General features: G+C 28.3%; 1 protein-coding gene across 2 annotated transcripts in view; it reads right to left on the bottom strand.

The window, feature by feature from the left end:
* The window catches only part of LOC136071794 (rho family-interacting cell polarization regulator 2-like), a 59,584-nt gene that overhangs the window by 31,075 nt on the left and 4,928 nt on the right, over positions 1-23,581 (bottom strand). For both annotated transcript variants that reach the window (XM_065797093.1, XM_065797092.1), the window contains exon 7: positions 3,484-3,545. In XM_065797093.1, the coding sequence (XP_065653165.1) occupies positions 3,484-3,545 (62 nt within the window). The remainder of the gene's footprint in view (positions 1-3,483; positions 3,546-23,581) is intronic.

Genomic DNA, 23,581 nt, shown 5'->3' on the forward strand with positions numbered 1-23,581 from the left:
ATATTTATCAACAAAACAATTCTCCAGAAAAGTCTGCTTATTACTGCTAGAAACCATTGTAAAAATGTTTTGTCTAATCCCAAAGCCCGCTATTCTTAGGTCATGAAATCTCGTATTTGATCACAAAAATTAAGCTCTCGTGACTTCTGGAGAATGTTTAATATTAAAAATAAGGGCAAATCTGTAATTCCACCCCTCTTGTATGGTTCAGACTTTGTCACCTCACCTAAAGACAAAGCTGAATTGTTTTCTAAGAACTTTTCATCAGTATCATCTCTTGAATCCACTAGTTGTGTTCTACCTGATATAGCCGTCAAACAGGTTGATCCATTGCTTAACATTCATATCACTCCAGCTTCTGTATCTAAAGTGATTTCCTGCCATGACTCTTCTACAGCTTGTGACCTGGACAACATACCTGTTATAGTCTTGCAGAAGTGTTCTCCGGAGCTATCATTTATACTTTCAAAACTATTCAACAAGTGCTTATAAGAGCCTTGTTTTCCAGCCTGCAGGAAAGCGGTATCTGTTATTCCTATTTTCAAAAAGTCTGGAGAACAATCTGATTTGTCTTACTACCGTCCCATTAGTCTTCTTCCTATCATAAGCAAGGTTTTTGAATCTTTAATTAACAAACACTTAATCTCTCATCTTAACAAACACTTAATCTCTCATCTTGAATCTAATAACTTACTTTCTGATTATAAATATGGATTTTGATCTTCTTGTTCTACAACTGATTTGCTAACAGTAATAACCGATAGGTTTTATTGTGCATTAGATAAAGGTGGAGAGATTAAGGCCATCGCTCTTGACATTTCTAAAGCTTTTGATAAAGTTTAGCATGCTGGTCTTCTTACAGTGTATCGGGTAACATCTTTAAGATTATTGAATCCTTCCTTTCCAATTGTAGTATAAAAGTTGTCCTCGATGGACAGCACTCTTCTTCTTATTCTGTAACTTCAAGGGTTCTTTAAAGTTTTATCATTGGCCCTATAATTTTTTAAATTAACATCAACTTTCTTCCAGATATTCTCACATCTAAGGTGACATTGTTCGCTGATGATACTACCATTTATTCTTGTCATGATAAGAAGCCAACACTCTCTGATTGCTTGGAGGGGGCATTTGAGCTTGAAGAGGATCTCACTTCTGCTATAGCATGGGGCTCACAATGACCGGTGAACTTTAATTCAGATAAAGCTCAGTTTTTTTTCAGCCAATTCTTATTGAAATAATTTAGATCTATTTATGAACGGTAATGTACTCGATGAGTCATCTACCCTTCATCTTCTAGGATTAACTCTTACTTCCAATCTTTCTTGGAAATCATATATCAAATTGATTGCAAAATTAGCATCTGCTAAGGTTGCATCTCTTTATCAAGCTTGACACTTTCTTACTCCGGATTCTATTCTCCATCTCTATAAATCTCAAATCCGGCCTTGTATGGAATACTGTTGCCTTATCTGGGGTGGATCTAAATAATGCCCTATCTAATGATGCCCTTTCTCTTTTAGACAAGGTGCAAAAACGCATTGTAAACATAGTTGGACCTGCTCATGCAGCCAACCTCCAACCATTATCACATCGTCGTAATGTTGCTTCTCTTTCTCTTTTCTACAAATACTATAATGGGCACTACTCTAAAGAGCTAGTGTTTCTTGTTCCATTTACTAAAATTCATTCTCTTGTTACTCGTTATTCAATTAAGTCTCATCCTTTTTCTATGACTGTTTCTAAGTGCTCCAAAAACTCTTATTTGTCTAGTTTTTTCCTCAAACATCAGTGCTTTGGAATTCACTTCCTTCATCTTGCTTTACTGATTCATATAATTTGCAATCCTTTAAGTCATCTGTCAATCGTTATCTTGCTCTACAAACTTCATCTTTTTTCTTCCAGTAACTTCCAACTCTAATTAGTGGTTGCTTGCAGCCTTGTTGGAAGCAAAGATGTTTTAAAAAAAAAAAAGAAAAAAAGATTGCTGACATCTTTAAACTTATGCTGTACATTCCAGACGATGATATTTAAGACTTAATAAATGGCCAAGGATATTACCAAGCACAAATTTAACTTCTTGAGAGTGTGTGAGAGAGAAAGTTATTTAATATACTTTAAAAAAAAATGATTTAGACAAAATAATATTTTGTTTAATTAATATTTTAAACATCTGTATAGTTTAATGGAATATTATTTTTAAACTATTGTTCAATAAATGCTAATTAAATGCTGCTAAAGATGGACATAAGTTAACCAAAGCACATACTGAATGAACAATTTCATCTATGTTGAGATTCTTCATCTTTCGTAAATCAACTGGTATCAAGTCAAAGAAAACAAGACTTTTTGTCATATTTTATATACCCAGAAGTTTAGAAAATCTAATTTCTGGTTGTTGTTTTTTTAGTTAGTTTCGACATATAATTTATAACACCTATTATGTATTATTGATTTTTATAAAGTTTTATGTGCAAATAAAAGACTCCCCTAAAAATCTATATCTGTACATATATATATATATATATATATATATATATATATATATATATATATATATATATATATATATACACACAGATATATATATATATATATATATATATATATACACACAGATATATATATACACACAGATATATATATATATATATATATATATATATATATATATATATATATATATATATATATATATATATATATATATATACACACAGATATATATATATATATATATATACACACAGATAAATATATATATATATATATATATATATATAAACACAGATATATATATACACACAGATATATATATATATATATATATATATATATATATATATATACACAGCCCCTAATCTTTTAGAGGTGGGCTTCAGGTCAGCAAAAAAAATTTAATACAAAACTTTTACCATAAAATAAAACTTTTAACATAGAAAACTTCTAGGTTGGCATTGCCGCATGCCAAAAATAATACTTAGGGCTGATATATATGTGTATATATATATATATATATATATTTATATATATATATATATATATATATATATATATATGATTTTTTAAAGGCAAATGAAATTTTTTAGAATTTATTGGCTTTGTTAGTTTGCTATAATCATGAATAATAAACATCTAAAAATGACTAAAGACTACAATACTAAAAGGAGTAGTCTGTGAAGGGTTTGAAGTGTGGTTATGGGTTTGAAGTGTGGTAAAGAGTTTGAAGTGTGATATTAGAAAAACATTAAGATTTGTTAAAATCAAAAATATAATCAAATTAAAAAAACATACTGAAAGCCATAACAATAATGATATGTTGAACATTTGCAAAAGTGATTTTTTATGATAATACTTATGTTTAAAATTTAAAGTAAAAATAACATAAAAAATGACATTAGCATTTTCATGTCTAAATAGTGAACTTTTTAAAACATTTATGACAATTAAATTTATGACAATTAAAGTTTTCAAAATCTTTTCAACCTCCATATTGCACCAAGTTTCAACTTGATTGTTCCTGTTGTATTGAGTGGTAGAAGATATGCCTGCAATAAAATAAATATAACATTATTAATTTTTGTTTACAAATAAATATAAACATAAACAGATTATGTATTAAACTTTAAAATTAAATATCATTGTCATAAAAGTTCATATGTTTTAAAAAAAAAAAACATGCACAACATATATATATTTTTTAATTATTCACCTCCCCAAGCCCGAGAGAGCCACTACAGTCTAGGAGGCTACTTTTGTGGTTACAACCCTCTCTCAACTCTATAACTCTAAAACACAAACCTCGACAAACAAGGCCGCTGTGCGGAGAAACAAGTCGAGAAATTGTAACTATCATTATTTAACCAAATATCCCAGAAACTACTTTTATATTTAGGTAATTAGTGAAAAACACATAACAGTCTTTTTAATACCAAGTTTTTAAAGAAGAAATATGTTATAAATACACAACAAATTATTCATAGAAGTATTTGTGTTTGCTAGATAAAAAATGACTTAAAGCATGACATATCTTTTAATTAAATATTTGTTTACAAACAAATACTGTACCACAAGCCAATGCAATCACACCAAGCAATCACAACAAGATTTCATCCATATTGCAAAAGCATCTCTAAACAGTTGCAAGAAAACAAGCAGATTAGTCCCTACACAAAATTACTTGAAAAAAAGGGTTTACTAGTATGAATCAAAGTTAGCTCTTGACACTAAATATAATACAAAACTTCTGTAAGCAGTTGAACAGTGGAAAAACGTGTATAAATTTTTTAGAAAATATAAACAAATGTACAGATCACAGATCCAAATGATATAGGAAATAGATTAAATCATAATTGCCAAAAATTTTATAACCGCATATAAAAACATGTGGAACACCATTATTACTTACAATATGCAAGTGAATCTAAACAAATCTGTTAATCCAGATTGGAGTTAGCCTAACATCCTTATTTGGATGTTAGGCTAACTCCATAAATTAAAGATGATTTTATAAAATTGGTGTGGAATAAGGGAGGTTGATTTTTGAACTCGACTTACCTGACTCATCATATAGCTAGAGCCATTTGAAAATTTGAACAATAGAGTTTTTTAGACTATTAAAGAACTAATTAAAATTTTTTAACAAACTTCAATCAATTTTTTCATATACAAATTTTTTCATTTTTTACATTTGCAATTCAAAATGAAATAGAAATTTTTGCAAAAACAGGAACTTGTTTAAAAAACATTGTAAATAAGCAACCGGTTAAACAAAAATAAAAATAGCTGTGGTTAAAACTTATTGTAAATGGCTCCAAAAACTTGAAAAACTACTAAATTTCAATTTGAGGTTCAAAAAATGATTTTCCTCCTAATGTTTTACCAAAATATGGGAACGTTAATAGATACTTTTATTTCATGCAATCCGAATTTAAAAATAAATCTGACATAGTTGATAAAACTCAAGAAGAACTTTTGGATTTACATTAAACTTTGTTAAATGTAATCCAAAAATTGCCCTGGATAACATTTAACACAATAAAACTTATTAATGAAAAAATGTGCAAAAAATGACCTTAAGTTGCAGCATACAGTGTATTGAAAAACCTTTATGATATATCTGCCTGCAGATGTAACTTAAATGAAGTTACCTGCTGTGATGATAGACTGAAACGCAAAAAACTAATCTGCAGTAAAAAACATTTTGCATGTGTTTACCCCAGAGAGCAAGGATGGTTGATCACTTAACTTTTTCTTAAGTTTCTTTACATACTATGTATTACATGGTTTCTTTAAACCTACTTCTTAGTAGTTATATAAGAGTGTGTCTGGAGGTTTCTTTTTGATTATAAATTTGTAATACTTTGTTTCAATTTATTCAGGTTTGAATAAATTGAATAAATTCACACTTGAGGAAAGAGAATACATCAAAGACCTAAAGAGTTAATAAAAAACTTAATACAAATATAAACATTCAGTTAGAGCCAATAGTTTGGAATGCTATAAAAAAAGAAAAAAGAAAATTAGCTAAGTGTCCAAAACAAGTTGCAGTTACTTTTTCCGATTTTGGTAAATCGCTTGCATTTGATATTACTATGGAGTCTGATTCAGTATAAAAATAAATTCATATTTTTCTGATTAAAGGTTTTTTTAATTAGCATTTTAATATGAAGTAACTAACCATTTAAAAGATATAAGTTTTAATAAAAATTTTAAAATTATTATTTTATAAAAAAACACATCAAAATCAAATTATAATTAAAATCTTCTATTTACTAAAATCCAAGAAATAGATTAATGCATAAATTATTTTTGAAATTTTTATATAATTTTGCTTCATTTGAGACCCAACATAATATACTTTTGAAAAACTTTTTTTCATAATATTAGAGACCTGTCTGATGTTTAAGGGTCTTGTGCAACCCCTAAAATTACTTTTTTATTCAAAAAAAAGTTGTTTAGAAGCAGTATTACAATTACTTTCGATTACAATAACTTTACTCTGGCTGAGATAAATAAAACATTTTGATAGCATCTTTTAGATATCTGAATAAAAACATCAACACTCATAAAATAATGATTCAATAAACTTAAATAATTTTTTTCAAATCGAATCTGGAATCAAAGTGACACTTGATTTGCAAATAGAATCGATTTGCTGGGCCCTAAATATATATATTGAAAATGTCTGCCTAATATATTTATATATGTATATATATATATATATATATATATATATATATATATATATATATATATATATATATATATATATATATATATATATATATATATATTAGGGTGCATTGAAAAACAGAATTTTTATTAAATTGCCTGGTAATAGCTCTAAATATATGTTATATAATAAAATATCACTGAATTAACAATAAATTTCGAAATTAAAATATTTTTAGAGTTGCCTCTAGTCCCTTGAACATTTTAGGGCCCCTAATATTCTGGGAAAAAAAAATTCTTCAAAAGTAGATCAACCTGGTACTCAAAAGAAGCAAAATTTTATAAAATGTTTGAAAATAATATTTGTTTTATATAAAAATAATAATTTTTATATAAAACAATTATTCATTGCATAATAACTTTGGTTTTTCAACTAAAAATAAAAAAAGTGCATTTTTACAGGTTTTTCGATAATATTTTTTTTTTTAAAGTTTTTTTATAAAACAATTATTATTTTCAAACATTTTATAAAATTTTGCTTCTTTTGAGTACCAGGTTGATCTACTTTTGAAGAATTTTTTTTCCCAGAATATTAGGGGCCCTAAAATGTTCAAGGGACTAGAGGCAACTCTAAAAATATTTTAATTTCGAAATTTTTTGATAATTCAGTGATATTTTATTATATAGCATATATTTAGAGCTATTACAAGGCAATTTTAAAAAAACTCTGTTTTTCAATGCACCCTAATATATATATATATATATATATATATATATATATATATATATATATATATATATATATATATATATATTAAAAGCAAAGTATATATATATATATATATATATATATATATATATATATATATATATATATATATATATATATATATATATATATATATATATATATATAAAGGTCCTTAATTTCTGAATTTGGGTAGTACCCAAATACAATTAGCACTGTCGAAAATTGTCTAGAATAGCCACTGGTGTATATATATATATATATATATATATATATATATATATATATATATATATTTACATAGGCTTTAATTATTTTAGGATTATTTTTTTAGGAATAATAATCAGATCTACAAAATATTGAACCAACATGCAAACATATAATTTAAGAAATCGGATAATTTTGCATTAGAGTGTGTTCGGTTAGTAAATTTTTGTAGTATTAAGTCTTAAATTATTATAATAAATAATAATATATAATTATTATTTAATTAACAATTTAATAATAATTATAAACTATTTTTAATTGTATGCTGTTGTTTTAATAAATTTTAGTTATTCAGTTTAGCAGTGTTCCTTATAATCTCCCAAACTAATATAGTTAGAAGTTTTTTGAATAAAAAGTGTTAATATACTTTTTTCATCTTTTTTATTTTAATACAAAAAAATTTTTATTATTATTTTATTAATTTTACATTTTAATATATTTAATATACATTTAATATATTTAATATAACTTATATATATTTATCATAACTTACCATAACATAGGGTTACTTTAATCCATTTTATTGCAATTTTTAGATTTAACGATCAATTTTGCTCTATTCAAAATTTTTTGTCAATTTTTTTTATTCAAAATATTTTTAAAGATATCAACCTTTAATTCAAGCTCATTGATTTATAAAATAAATTATTAACAGATATACTTTTTAGTTTTTCAAAATGTTACCCTGGGTTGGTGTTTCTTTAAGCCATGTATACTTGTTGCGCTGTTTTGTTTCATTTACTTACAAATTACTTAAGTAAATACCTTCATAATGTTAGAGCAAGTACTTACCTAAAATTTACATCAAGAAATACTTCTGTTTTGTTTAAATAATTGTCTTCAGATCAATTTAAAGCAAAAGAAAAATAGATATTATTCAGAAAACTTTGTATACTGTATTAATGTTTTTCTGTTCCATAACAGAAAAATAACTGTTTATAATTAAAAAAATAACTAAATTGGTAGGTAGGTAACAACTCTATATAAATATTTATGTTTAAAAATAATTGTTTTAGTCCGATTTAAAGGCACGCAGCTTAGACTTATATTTACTGTTAGATGTTGCACTAGAGATATCACATTTAACTTTTTTTTGTTTCTGGGGTGCTTCTAGGGCATTTTTGATTGGTATAACTTCTGATTCTTCTGAGTCAGGACAGATTTCTTTTCCTGGTGGAACATTTAGTTTCTTTTTGCGCTTTAATATTGAAGTTCCAAGGTCTGCACGATTGTCGTTCAAATGACTGATAAATGCTTGTGAAGTAAGGTTTAAATCAACAGATAATCGATCCTGCAGTGGCAACCAATTAATAAGAGCTTCTTTATTGCAAGGATAAATTCCACACTTAGCAAACCTGATATTAAATTTTCACTTGAAGTGTCTTTTATTAATTCCAGCACTTTTTTTAGTAGTGATGGAAAGCATCCTTTTGGAAGTGTTGTTGATTTTTTACCTGCAGGTGATTCTTTCCATGAATTCAAAACAGTTTTCCATTTACTTTTTAGTGGCCTAAAATAGGCAACATCTAGAGGCTGTTTCAAATGTGATGAGTTAGGAGGTAAACACACAAATACTATGTTATTTACTTGACACAGTTTTAAAACATCCTGACTAATGTGTGATGATAAATTATCCCCAATGAGAACTTTTTTTCCAGTTGTTTTTTTCAGTATAGGAAGCAGGTAAGCAGTAAACCACTCCTCAAATGTGACACTATCCAACCATCTATGTTTTGTGCAATTGTACCTAGTTCCATAGGGACTGTTTTCAGTCCACGTTGACCACAGATTTTCTGATTTGTAGACAATATAAGGTGGTATTGTACATCCAGCAGCGTTGCCGCAAAACATGACTGAAATATTGGACTTTGATGAGTTCATTACTCTTTCAGGGTATTTACAACCTCTACGACAAATAATTTTTTTGCAGCCTGGGTCATCACTTAGGTTTGTTTCATCATAGTTGTATATATTTTCTGCTGGCACATTTGTAACAACTTGGGAGAGGTTTTCAATAAACTTGCTTAAGGTTTTTTTGTTAACAGCAGCCCAATTACATTTTATATTAGCTGCCAACCGCGTGGTGAGCATAAGATGTCTTTTTTAAAATAATTTACTCCATTCAAGTCCTGGAAAATTGTTTCTAAACTGTGGAATAGTTTTATTTTGGGTAGAGAGATAATCCTTTACAATAAATCTAAAATCCAATTCATCAACAGGGAATCCAAACTCAGACACTGCCAAGATGTGAGAAACAAAAGCAGATTCTTCCAAAGCAGTAAATGTTGTAGGATATCCTGGTTGTCCATTGTGTTTTAGCTTTAGTTTACTTTGGATAATAGTTCTAGATATGTCAAAATGTTTAAATGCAACTCTCTGACTCATTCTGCCTTCATTAATAGCATTAAGGCACTGTTGGAGCATTAATAGCATTAAGGCACTATTGTTTTCTTGAGAACAATCTACATACTTTCTGGAGCCCGGTCTCCTAGAATACATTCTTGGCATTTTCATAAGCTGAAATATAAATCAATCAATATATTTTACCAACAACAAAAATAATGTTTACAGTATAAAATAAAGTTTTTGTAAAATTATTACAATACTATTATTATGAATAAAAAATGTAAAGGAACTTTTGTGAAGAGCAATGATATTGCAAATAGTAAGTAAAAACTAATTCAAAGCAGAAACTCAACATAATTCAAAAAAAGACAAATAACAACAACAAAAAAGCCATTAACATAAAATAATATATATATTATTAATATATATTATATTAAATGCTAATGACTTTATTATATTTGTTATAATAATAATGATAATAATACATTTAATAAAGAAATAAATCATACCACCAAAATAAATAAATAAAAAGTATATTTATTTAATATAAATAAAATGATTGGAGATTTAATAAATGATATGGGGTTACTTTAGGTCCAGATTAAATTAAAGCTTTTACATAAAAACTAATTTAAATGTGATTAGTTATTTTTTTCTCACAGCTAAATAAAAAAATAGTTAAAAAAATATTTTAATCTTTTTACCAAAGTGTTAATCTAGCAACCTCAGAGATTTTTTATCTCTGTAGTGTGTGCAATAATAACAAACCACATAAAGGTACTGCCGAGTGAATTTCACTAGCAAATTCAGTTTATTTTTGACATCCAACTTAAAGTTAAATTATTCAGTGTGCAGCAAAGGCAATATGATTTTATAACAGAATTAGTTATATATAAATAAAAAAATAAAAAAAACGCACCACTTTTTAACGGGTGATGCGGAAGTTATCAGACAAATCCTAATTTCATTATTTGAGCATAATAATCAGTTTTTGTGGTTTTATGCGTAGGCATAAACAATCTATAAAATATAAACTTTATTATTTGAAACACAATTTTTTAAAATGAGGTTAAATGCAGCTGAACGAGAATCTTTTCGGAAGCGACTAAAAATTTTTTTTGTAAATAAACCTAATATAAAAAAAAAAATAATCGTAAATCATTTTGAAAAGGAAGGATTTGCTCGAAGTACAATATATGATAACCTAAAAAGACTTGAAACTGTTCAATCGTTTTCTGATAGAAAGCACCCTGGTCGTCCAACATCCTGGACTAGAGAAAAGAAAGCCGAATTAACGAGACTTGTCAACAATCGAAAAGGGGTCAGTCAGAGAAAAATAGGTATTAAATTCGGTGTAAATCAATCGACAATTGGTCGTCAGTTAAAAAAAAATGAATATTAAATATAGAAAACGCGAAAAGACTCCAAAATACACTATAGAACAACAATAAAGACAAAGAAAAGAAGCAGGAAACTAGTTAACCAACTCTATAACACAAAATTGCTTCTAGTCACCGATGACGAAAAATACTTTTGTTTTGCAGGGGACAACATGCCTGGAAATTCTGGGTACTACACAAACAACAAAAAGACATGCCCAGAAAGTGTTCATTTTATAGGTAAAGAGAAATTTCCAAAAAAATTATTAATGTGGATAGCCATATCTGACCGTGGTATGTCCGAGCCATTGTTTCGCACTTCCAAGGCTGTAGCGATCAATTCATCAATCTATATTAATGAATGTTTAGAAAAACGACTTCTTCCATTTATTCACAAGTATCATGGAGACTTTAACTATTTATTTTGGCCAGATTTAGCAAGTTCTCATTATTCTAAAGATTCTCTAAATTGGATGGACCAATATGTTTATTATGTTGATAAAGAATCCAATTCCCCAAATGTACCTCAAGCACAACCAATTGAAAATTTTTGGGGACATTTGGCAAAGAAGGTTTACGAGGGAGATTGGCAAGCTTCAACAGAGCAAGTTTTAATTGATCGCATTAAACTAAAACTACAAGAAATTGATTTAAACTTTTTACAGTCGCATATGAAAGGCGTCAGAGCAAAATTGAGATCAATTGCAGATGGTGGTGTTTTTTCATATAAAAAATATATTTTTATTAAAAGATAAATGCTTTATTTTAAAAAAATATAATAGTAGTTTGTTTTTTTATTTATAAATAAGTTATTGACGTTTTTATTTTGTCCGATAACTTCCGCATCACCCGTTAAACGCTTGAACAGGAGAGGCATGAAACTCAAATTTTCTGTGAGTGGATTCAAATAGGTCTGCAAGGCATAAAGTAACCTCATGTTACGGTATATATATATATATATATATATATATATATATATTATTATATAACTTATATATATTATAGTATAACATTATTATATATTTAATATAACTTATAATACATTATTATATATTTAATACAAATTTTTTTTGATCATTATTAGATATGAGAAGTAAAGCTGCAGCTGCTCTTGGAAACAGAATATTAAAAGATCTTGTATCTATTACTAAAACTGACAAAACTGATATTTTGGATAAAAGTAAAACGGATAGAGCTGAAAAAAAAAAGGGTTTGCCTGCAGTCTGTTGCAATATATAGTATTATAATCCAAAATTTATCTTGTATTGCTTGCAATAGTAAAGACGATAAGGTAGTTTAGTCTATCGCAGTATATCATCTGATAACCTAAGCTAAAAAGGATCAATTGAAAAGATTCATCATCAGTTTTACAGCAGAATCAGGAGTAATGAAAGGAAAATATCTTACAGAGACATTTGAAATGGCTTAAAAAGTGTTAACACATTACAACAGTGTCGAGTCTTTGTTAGGAATCATTTTGAATAACACTAATGTCAACATTGGCTCTAAAACTGGGCTTTGTGCCAGCCTTAAACCTTGGCAGAACAATACATAAAAATGGTTGTGCACCGCAATGATTTACCTTTGTGCCATATTATAGAACATCTCGATGGCAGTACAAACACTCAAATAACATTTTATGGTGCAAACGGTAAAGCTACTGCACAAGATCATCATAAACCGATTGCCAAATTTAAACCTCTTTAGACTTGTTTAGTTGTTCTAGAACAGAGTGTGATCAATATCTTAAGTTCTGACCAAAGATTATTGCTCAAATATGGCAAGGGTGGCATAAGTTCAGGTAAACACAATTTTATTAAATAAATATAAAAATTAATCTGCAGCTTAATTTCATATAAGTTTTGCAGTTTAAATTCATTACATACTCTTATTTATTACTCTAACTTTAATTAGTTGTCAAAATGGAAAAATATCTATGAAAGTTTAGGTGCTATAAATTCAATATATACTAATTATAAAGTTGGTCCAGTTAATCATACCAAGTGGCTGACATTAATAATACAAATTTTAGTTTTGTACTCAAGAACAGAACAACCTACTCCAGTTTTTAAATAAATTGTTAAGTACATAGAGACAGAGTATGGTCCTCTTTGGTTTGAAATTAAGAAATCTAAAAGCTTTTACGAAAAACATTAAAAAGAATAAAAATTTTTAACCAATCTATGCAAGACATTATACTACTTGTTGTTTTAAGAAATGCTTGTCTTCTCACAGAAAACTTTCTTTTATCCCTTGTAAATGATCTGAAAGATGAAGGAACTAGAGCAGTTAGGCTGATATTAAAATGTCAAGACAACCCTTCAGTTGCCTCAGTTGATAAAATCTTTGATGACATTAAAGGTAACAAAATTCCAAACATAAAAAATTTGAATATTGAGTGTGATACATAAAAAGAGCTAGTTTCTGATTATCAACTAATCTATGACCTGCTACTATCTATGAGCAACTAATCTATGACCTGCTACTGAGAGCTTATCTTGTCAGGAACTTTGTAATATGATTAAATGACATTAGGAAAACAAAAAAGTCGAATGACAAGGAAAAAGTTCAATTTTAAAAAAGATTTTAATATATAATATATTATATACATAAATTTTAATACATCATATTTATCATATTTTATGTAAATATTACAAATATTTACACTATTTTATAAAACTACCTGTAGGATTGTAGGATTTTATAATGTATAGTATCATAAAAAATTATGAGAGCATTAATCAAAAAGTATATTAAGTTATTTTATTTATATTTAATATATATTAATATATATATTTATTAATATTTTGTTATATTAAGTTTTAAAACTTTTATATTCACTTGTTATATTAAGTTTTAAGTTTTTTATATTCACTTGTTATATTAAGTTTTAAGTCTTTTATATTCACTTGTTATATTAAGTTTTAAGTCTTTTACTTTATCCTAGAATAAATTGTTATAAAAATTTATTATTTTGTTCGGTAATATTTGGCACTATTGTTGGATTATATCTAGGAGAAATTTAAGGCAGATCTAGGCTGCAGGACCTTTGCACCCATGGAGTTGAAAATATTTTGATAAGTAAATAATTTCATTAGCCTTAATCTTCTGATCGGAATATAATGCCTTTATTGGGTGTTATGTGTTAAATTTAGGTGAAAAATTAAGTGCGCTGTGCGCTTCACTTTTATAATATTAAATCTGAAATAAAAATAAGAAAATTATAATAGCTTTAATTGAGCTATCAATTTGTTCATAAAATCTTCAAGGTTTTACATTTAACTGTTGGGAATCAAATTCTGCTTCCCATCTCCTACAATTGGTTGCTGCCATTGTCCTGTATTACATAGCATATAGTATATTTAATATATTAAAATGTTTTGTAATTAAAAATAGTATTTGAAAAGTGTAAATGAAAATTGAAAGAAAAAGTGTATTACAAGATTTTATAAACCGCATAAGCTTGTATTACAAGCTATGTTATGCGGTTTCTAAATGTAACTTTAGTGGTAATTGTATATTTTTGATATTGATTTTCTGTCAGAAAAATTTTTAATTATTTCAAAATCATCTTGTGAGGAGTTTAAAAAAGCACGGTCGTTTGCGAGCGTTATGTTTAGGTGCGCATGTGCCAGAAGTTTTTACAAATTTCAGAGATTTTAAAATGGCTGCGGTTCTTAGCTACATAACCTTTTTTATATAGCAACTGTTTCTGTTAGTTTGTTTTTGTAAAAATTGTTGTTGCAATCATATTACTGATCTAATAGATAAATGTCTTTTTTGTATTAGTAAATAAATACGCTAAAAAATACTTTAAAAGTTTTAATTTGTATTTGGCTGAAACTTTTATTTTTATTATTGAGTGATTTGTTTATTTTTTTGAAATAAATTTTGAGAACTTCTAACTGTACAAATTAAAAAAAAAAATTTTTTTGTTATTATTATTACTTTCTTTATACTTCTGTGACAGAAACTATTTTAAATGAGGAAAGAGCTCAAAAAAATATGATTCTTGTTAAAAAAGACTGAGAAGTTATAAAATCACTCTTTTCCCAATTGAAGCAAGTGAAATTTTTTTAAAAAGTACAAAACCATACAAAATTTTATAACATTGGGTTGAAACTATGGTTTACAAAATTTTATAACATTGGGTTGAAACTATGGTTTACAAAATTTTATAACATTGGGTTGAAACTATGGTTTACAAAATTTTATAACATTGGGTTGACTGGCCAACCGTCCTATGTGATCATTTTATTCTTTAATATTGATTATTTCGATTAATGATAAAAAAAAAACCAAACAATTAAAAAGTTAATTAGAGCGTTTTTTCTATAAACGATCGCGCGACAAGAGAGCGTCTAAGTGATTAAAACGATTAATATTCATGAAATTTGATTTTTAATCGATTTGATTTTTTTAATTAAGGTAGCTGCAATAACTCGATTAAATTATTGTTCAGTTTACTTTTGGCTGTTGAAGTGGTTGTGCTGTAAAAAGTGAGAAGAAAATGCCGTCTTTGATTTGGCAATATTTCACAAAATGTGTAATATTGCTAAAGTAAGATTTTTGTTAAAGTATAATAAAAAAAAATAAAGTGTATTTAATAATTTTTAATGATTTTTATCCTCATTCCACAAAATGTAAATGTAATACTTTTCTTTAAAGAAAATTAAATAATATTTAATGGTTTTAGCCTTTTTCCACAAAATGTAAATTAAGATTTTTCTTAAACAAAATAAATAATTCCATACTATTTTATATCTTAAGTTATTAATGAAAAAGCTTTTAAAGGCACTTTTTAATGTAACACAATAATGCGTATTGACTCTCCTTTGTAAGTACAATATTCGAGATGGGCCGATTCCGATTCCACCAATTCTCAAGAAATTGTAAGAATCGCGATTCTCAACTTTTTTTAACGATTCCAATTCTTTTTTAAAAGACTTTTTAACGACTTCACTTCTTTTATTACTCCCTTGATAATTTAAGTTAATATATACACTCTTTGCCGTTGAGATTTTTTTTTGTTTAATTTACGTTAAATCTTCACTTTCGCATTTAATATCATTGTTGAAGTTAAGTAACTGTGAAGGAAAACCTTAACAACAGTAAACGTTTAAAATAAAAGTAAAAGTTTATACTCTAAATTTCAATTGATTTATTTTTTTCGATTTTAATCAATTTACCGACGGTAAGTATTATCATAAAAATCTTATTTGCCTGTTTTATTATAATAATTATTACTGTTAGTATTATTAATTTGTATTATTATAAATGCTGTTTTAATTTCAGAATATAAACATATATATACATATATATATATATATATATATATATATATATATATATATATATATATATATATATATATATATATATATATATATATATATATATATAGATATAGTGTCATTATCATGCCGCAACGTAAAAAAAGCGAGGTATGGGACTATTTTGTGATCAATTCATATGACACTAACTCTGCAATATGCAACTTTTGCAAAACTGTTATATCCAGGGGTGGTGGCAGAGTTTGTCAGTCATACACAACATCGAACATGCTAAAGCATTTAAAGACCTTTCATAAATCTGAAATCAAAAATCAGAAACATGATTAAGCTAGCATTATCGATTTTAATATATGCGAGGATAGCTCTACCGCAGGACCATCTTGTAAATCCAGTCCTAACCCTGCTTTTGAAACTCCTATGCCAAGGGAACCTCGATCTACTACACTTGCATCCGCATTCACAAGTCTCAACCCTAAGTCTGAGGATGCGGAGATCAATACTAGAAGCTCTTCTTCCACAATTAGTTTTATAAAAATGAAGCCTAGATCTTCATCTACTAAACAACCAACTATACACCAAGTGTTTGCAAAGACCAGGCCTCTCACATCTACAGATCCGAAGGCAATAAAAATTACAAGGCTTATTGCTGAAATGATATGCCCAGATAACCAACCTGTTAGTATAGTAGAAAATCCCGGTTTCAAGAGGTTACTACAGTTTTTGGAGCCAAGGTATACGATACCAAGCAGAAAATACTTCTCAACTATTGAAATTCCTAGCATTTATCAGAAGGTATCAAGTAAAATTCAGTTCTTGGCAAAAAAAAGCTAATCATGATAGTATAAATACCGACATGTGGAGCCAACAGAACAAGATTGGTTGCGGTGTGGTACCTTTTCCTTATGAGTCCCACACAGCAACCAATCTTGTTAACTTTATGAATGAATCATTTGAGCGTTAGGGACTACTTGAAAAACTCAATGTAGTAGTAAGAGATAATGCCAGAAATATTGTTTCTGCTATGGAAGTCGGAAAGTTTACAAATATTCCTTGTCTTGCCCATACACTTCAGTTGGTTGTGAAAGGCGGCTGCCTCAACAATGAATGCATATCTTTACTAACTGCTTTCTGTAGAAGAATAGTAGGACACTTTAAACATTCGGTTAAGTCATACAAACTTTTGAGACAATCTCAGGAGATTCTGGGACTGCCTAAACACAGCATTATTCAAGATGAGCCAACTAGATGGAATAGCACCTTCCACATGCTGAACCGTTTAATTGAACAAAAAGATGCGATTCTGTTGGTAACGCCACATTTCCCAAAAGCTACTCGACAAAACAAGGAGTTGTCAACCGGAGAATGGGATAATTTGGTTCCTCTCGTTGCTGCTTTAAAAGTGTTTGAAGAGGTCACGCTTACTGCAAGTTCATCGAAAGTGACCACATCAAAAGTTATCCCAATAATAAATGCAGTTAACATGTCAATTGATCGCATCAAGGACTACGGAAATTTTAAAGAATCTCTGTGTCAATCTTTGCATCGACGTTACGGAGACTGTGAGAACGAACCTATATATGCTTTTGCAACGATATTAGATCCCAGATTTAAAAACAAGATTTTTAGGAGCAGGATGATGGCTGAGAAAGCTGTTACTTTATTAATTGGCGAGTTAAATGCATTGGACATAGACGAGGGTCATGAAATTAAAGCTGCTGAAAATCAAGAACCTACCACACCTGCTCCAGGTGCTGTCTGGTCATTATATAACCAATTAATCAACACAAATTCTGTAGTAAGTATTGTGCTTCTATATTAGTATTGTACTTTAAATATTGCAAGCCTATAAATTATTTTAATGTTTTAGATTTATACTGCGCATTGCACAATCTCAGACGAAGTAGCAGTGTACTTGAAAAAACCTCTACTTGCAAGTCAAGAGGACGTCTCTGAATACTGGAGGAAATCCAAATTTCTTAACATGAAAAAACTAGCACAGAAATATTTAGGGACGCCTCTATGTACAGTGTTTTCGGAGCGGTTGTTTAGTACTGCGGGTCTTATCTGCAACCGGAAAAGAAGCCGGTTAGCTCCGGACCGAGTGCAAATGCTTGTGTTTTTGAACAAGAACCTCCCGTTTCTTAACTATCAGTACTAACGGTACTAATATCATATGTAAAAGCTGATTGAAAAGACAACATTCTAATAAGTTCCATACAAACATATATATTGTTTAATATGTTACTTGTTTAGTTGCTATTATTTCACAGGGCCGACAACACGGTTTTCAAAAAAGAAGGGGAACACTTCCTTATTTCGAAAAAAAGAGTCTATTTATAGGTCAATTTTTTTAAAAAGGGGCATGTCCCTGGGCCTTAGTGTCTTTGGTCCTGTTTCACCTGTACCAATATAACTAATTTCGGTGTTTTTACTTTTAAAATCTGCATAAGTATTAAATTAACATGATATAACGGTTAAATTATTAATTTAACTACCAGTTTTAATTAAAATAATAAGAATCGCAAAAGAACCGGAATCGGTAACGAATCGGAATCGCAACAGAGAATCAGAATCGGAATTGGAATCGGTATTTTTTGGAATCGACCCATCTCTATACAATATCTTTAAACATTACAACAAAATTAGTGACAAAAAGTTAAAAAACTAATTATTTACTACCTATATAGTGCATAAAGTGATTCATATATAGTTAAAGATTGTTGGACAACAGAAGGTAATTACATAGAATGAAAGATAACGGCCTCATACCATGTGTAGACCCCCTGACGCCCCAGCCCTCAGCCCGTCCTCTGGATCTAACATCAACAACTCAAGTAATTACTAGGTCTGCATATGCTTTGCCACAGACAAATATAGTAATTTTTGTGTTTTTAGGTGATAGAACACGATGTGATACATGCCATGAGAAAGGTCTATCTGTGTATTTCTCTTACAAAGTGGATCAACATCTACCATGCTATTCCATCTTAGAACCAAACACCCAGAACAAAATGATGAATTGGAAGACTTAAAGAAGAAAAGTGTGGAGGATAAAATACGATACTTGTCACAAAAAACAGGAAGTTGTTTGGACTCAAAAAAGTCATCTGTAAAGTATGGATACAAAAGTCCTCGCCAACAAGAAATTGATGTCTATCACAAGATTTCTTGTACGCTTGAACCTACCACTACATATTGTGGATACTGATGCATGGAAAGATTTTCTTTTTAGCATCCATCCTGAGGCAAACACAAAGTGCAGCAGTACTTTAGCAAAGCATAAGGTACCTCTACTTCATAATTGCCTTCGTGATGCCATGAAGAAAAAACTTGAGAATGATTTAAATGGCCAGGCAGTTACACTAACAACAGATTACTAAGCATCCTCTTAGATCAGAGTTCAATGACTATGCACTGTTGCCACGTGTTGGAACAAACACAGACATCCTGGAGTGGTGGAGGAATAATGAAAAGGTAATTCCAATGCTTGCCAAAATTGCAAGAGGGGTATTGGCCATTCCACCAACTTCATCTTCATCAGAGAGAGCTTTTTCCACTGCAGGGAAACTGCTGACAAAATATAGGCATAATCTAAATCCAAAGACAACTGAGAAAATGATTTACATCAAAAAAATTATGATCATTTAAAAGACTTGGTAAAAGGAAAGTGGTATTTGAACAAGGAGGATGTCCCTGCTGAGAGTTTGGATGATATTTCAGAGTCTGAACCTTCTTCTGCCACAAATTCTGACTCAACCAATCCTGGAAGAAGCTCAGATTTAAATTAACTTGAAGATAATGCTTTGGCAGAGCAGCCAACACGACAGCCTTCAAAAAAAAGGAAAAATTCCTAAATCATCTGAAGCCTTGCCTCTTAAACAAACCAACAAAAATATCTAAACTAACTGAGAGACTTTTTGTTTGCCATCTTTTAATGTGTTCGTGATTTTTGTACAATAAATGTCAAAACAAAATGTGTTTCATTGTGTTTTTCATTTTGTGTTTTTCTCTTAAAATAAAAAAAAATATTTTATCGAGTTTTTTATAAACAAGGAGTATTAGAAATTTAAAAAATCTAACTAGATTTAAAATGAATAAAATGACTAATTGTTAGACAATTTGATTAAAATGATTAATAGTTTACTTTAAACTGATTTAAACGGTCACACAACTTTAATCGAATTAATCATTAATTTTTTAATTTGGTTGGTCATTAATTAATAATCGAAAATCGCGGTTGTCCGCTCTCTAGTTGAAATCCTCACACAGTGGGCCAAACAGCTATTTTCACGAACATTGGTTCATAATTTTTGAATGGAAAGTGCTATGGGGTTGATTAAAGATTTTTTAGAAAGGTTTTTATGTGTTAATTTGGAAAGGTTTTTATGTGAAAAAGTAGTTTTCCTGAAGGATATTTAGGTTATAATTTAAAAGAACAAAATATTAGAAATTCAATAAAATTCGCTTTTTAACAAAAATATATATAAATGTTTGTAAATTTGTATGTATTTTTGTAATACAAAGATAACATAGATACATCAACGACAAAAACAATAAAAATTATCAAAAGAAGTACTAAAATACGTAATTTATTCATATGTTAACATTTTAAAATATGTGTTATCTTCAGATTAAATGTTATTAGAGACATTTTGTTTATGAGAATATTTATTAGAATGTCCTCATTCATACCAAAATTTTCAGAATGGTTTTGACTTGTATCTCTTGTCAAAAAAAATTTGATTAAAAGATATTCACATTCAGTTAATGGTGTTTGTTAAATTGACAATTTAGGAGTTTTTCTTAAGAATCTAGTATGTACCAATCTTAACATTTTGTTAAGATTGTTACATACTAGATTTCGTGAAATAGTTATCTAGCTATATAACCTCCTGTTGTTGTTCCTTTTTGCCAATTGTATCAGGGTAGTCCCATTTTATACCTCTTTTTTTAATATCTCTGTTTGTAAAAATATAAAATAGTATGAACACTATTACAAGATACCAATTTACTTGTATTGGCTTTACATCACAGGTTGGAATTGGTTTGAAGGTTTTTCCAGCCCTTGTGTGCACATGATCACAATATTCAACCATATTAACAAACCTGCTTGTGTTTTAAGTGAAAATGGATAAAACATCGTCAGTATGATATTGCTAGTGTTAAATTATCTTTTTAATTAAATATTGCATGGCTTCCACTACCATCAAATCCAAACTTTATTTTCATTAGTATATTTTCAATATATATGTCTTAAAAAATGTTCTCTAATATCCTTTGCATTGTCAGCTTAATAGCCTGAAATAGACTGAAGTAAACACAAGAATAAAGTTCAAGATAATTTATAATAATTGGTGTTACTTCAGAATATTTTCTTCTGAGATGTTTCCAACTAGACAATATATTAAAAGCAGCAGTTGAAAGAGTTTTTTTTTTTGGTTTGTATATGAATGTCTACCAAAAGCACAAACTGTATAAATTGACATTGTTTTTATTGGAAACTTATTGAAAGAGTTATTCTTTAAGATACTCTTCAAGCAAGGTTTCCTTACCAGCCTTGTATTATATACCAGCATAGCCCATTTTTTTAAGATTGTTTTTTTTCAGATGCAGATCTTTAACAGCTATTCTGAAATATTGTTTTTTATGCAAATGTTAATTCATCAGAGCCAAGTTCCTTAACATTTACCAGTATACAACCAGTTATATTTGCAGAAATAGTTTTTGGTTGTTTATTTTCCTCAGCAATAAAAATTTCAAATAAGTAAAAAATATTTTTGCTGATTCATTATCTAATAACTTTTTGAACCAAATGATTTAAACTTAAAATAATATTATTCAAAATACAAAACAATTATAAAAATATGTACAAAATAATGTAAAACTACTTGCATTAATACTTTTTAATATATTTTACAAAAATTTAAACTAAAGGGGTCAAATCATTCTTTTACTTTTTTCTTTAAAAGTGCTAAGTTGGCACAATTTAGTTAAAAAGCATCTTATTCCTCTTTGTTATAGGAGTTTTAAAATACATGGGTTTACTAGTGCCAACTTAGCACCTTTTGAGATTATTTTTTCTGATAAAAAAGTAGTTTTCTGATAAATAGAGTACTAAAAACACTAAAATTTTGCTAAATTTTAGTTGTTTCATTAGGTATAACATGTAAAAAAAATTTTATGCAATAATCTATGAAATTAACATTCACATTTCTGTAAACTGCAGTCTAAGATTGTTTTTACATATAATTATCACATGCTTATATAAGCACTGCTTATATAGTGACATTTTTTCTTATATAATGCCAAAAATGACTTTTATGTATCATTTATACTTATTATATAACTTTTGCAACAAATTTACGTTATTCAAACTAGTATATTTCCTTTAATAATCATGCTTTTGAATGAGTTTTTTTTTTAATGAACTGAAAATATATTTAACTTTCAGTAACAACTAACTTAAAGTTATTTTGGTAACATTGATTTTTGAGCAATGTCCACTGTCCACTGTGCCTCACTGGAAAGATGATTTTATAACAATGATGTGGAAACCTCACCAAAAAGTTGATTTTATAACAATGATGTGGAAACCTCACCAAAAAGATGATTTTATAACAATGATGTGGAAACCTCACCAAAAAGATGATTTTATAACAATGATGTGGAAACCTCACCAAAAAGATGATTTTATAACAATGATGTGGAAACCTCACCAAAAAGATGATTTTATAACAATGATGTGGAAACCTCACCAAAAAGATGATTTTATAACAATGATGTGGAAACCTCACCAAAAAGATGATTTTATAACAATGATGTGGAAACCTCACCAAAAAGATGATTTTATAACAATGATGTGGAAACCTCACCAAAAAGATGATTTTATAACAATGATGTGGAAACCTCACCAAAAAGATGATTTTATAACAATGATGTGAAACCAAAAAGATGACTGAGCTATAAAAAGCTCAGAGCAAATTTTTTTATTCACTCAAAAAATTAGAATAGAAAGAGAGATAAATATTTTTTAGTATTCAATTGCTAGAAGATGTAAAGGTGACCTATTAAAGTGTTTTAAAATAACAAATAGATATTGTAAATTGGTGAAAGTAAAGTTAATTTTTTTATCCAGGAAAAGAAAACCATAACAATCAAATGTATGTCATAATTTTTTTGGTCCTCAATTTTTTTACGAACCATGCAGCATTGCATAACATTTTATAACATATCACTTTATACAACATCATATAACATATCAGATTGTACATCATTATACAACATATATTACATTGCAGAACATCATAATATACATTATGTGATGATATGTTACAGCTTACTACATAATTCAGTATATCATGCTTCACACTACATAA

The sequence above is a fragment of the Hydra vulgaris genome, chromosome 05 (genome assembly GCF_038396675.1).
Source record: "Hydra vulgaris chromosome 05, alternate assembly HydraT2T_AEP".
NCBI lineage: Eukaryota > Metazoa > Cnidaria > Hydrozoa > Anthoathecata > Hydridae > Hydra > Hydra vulgaris.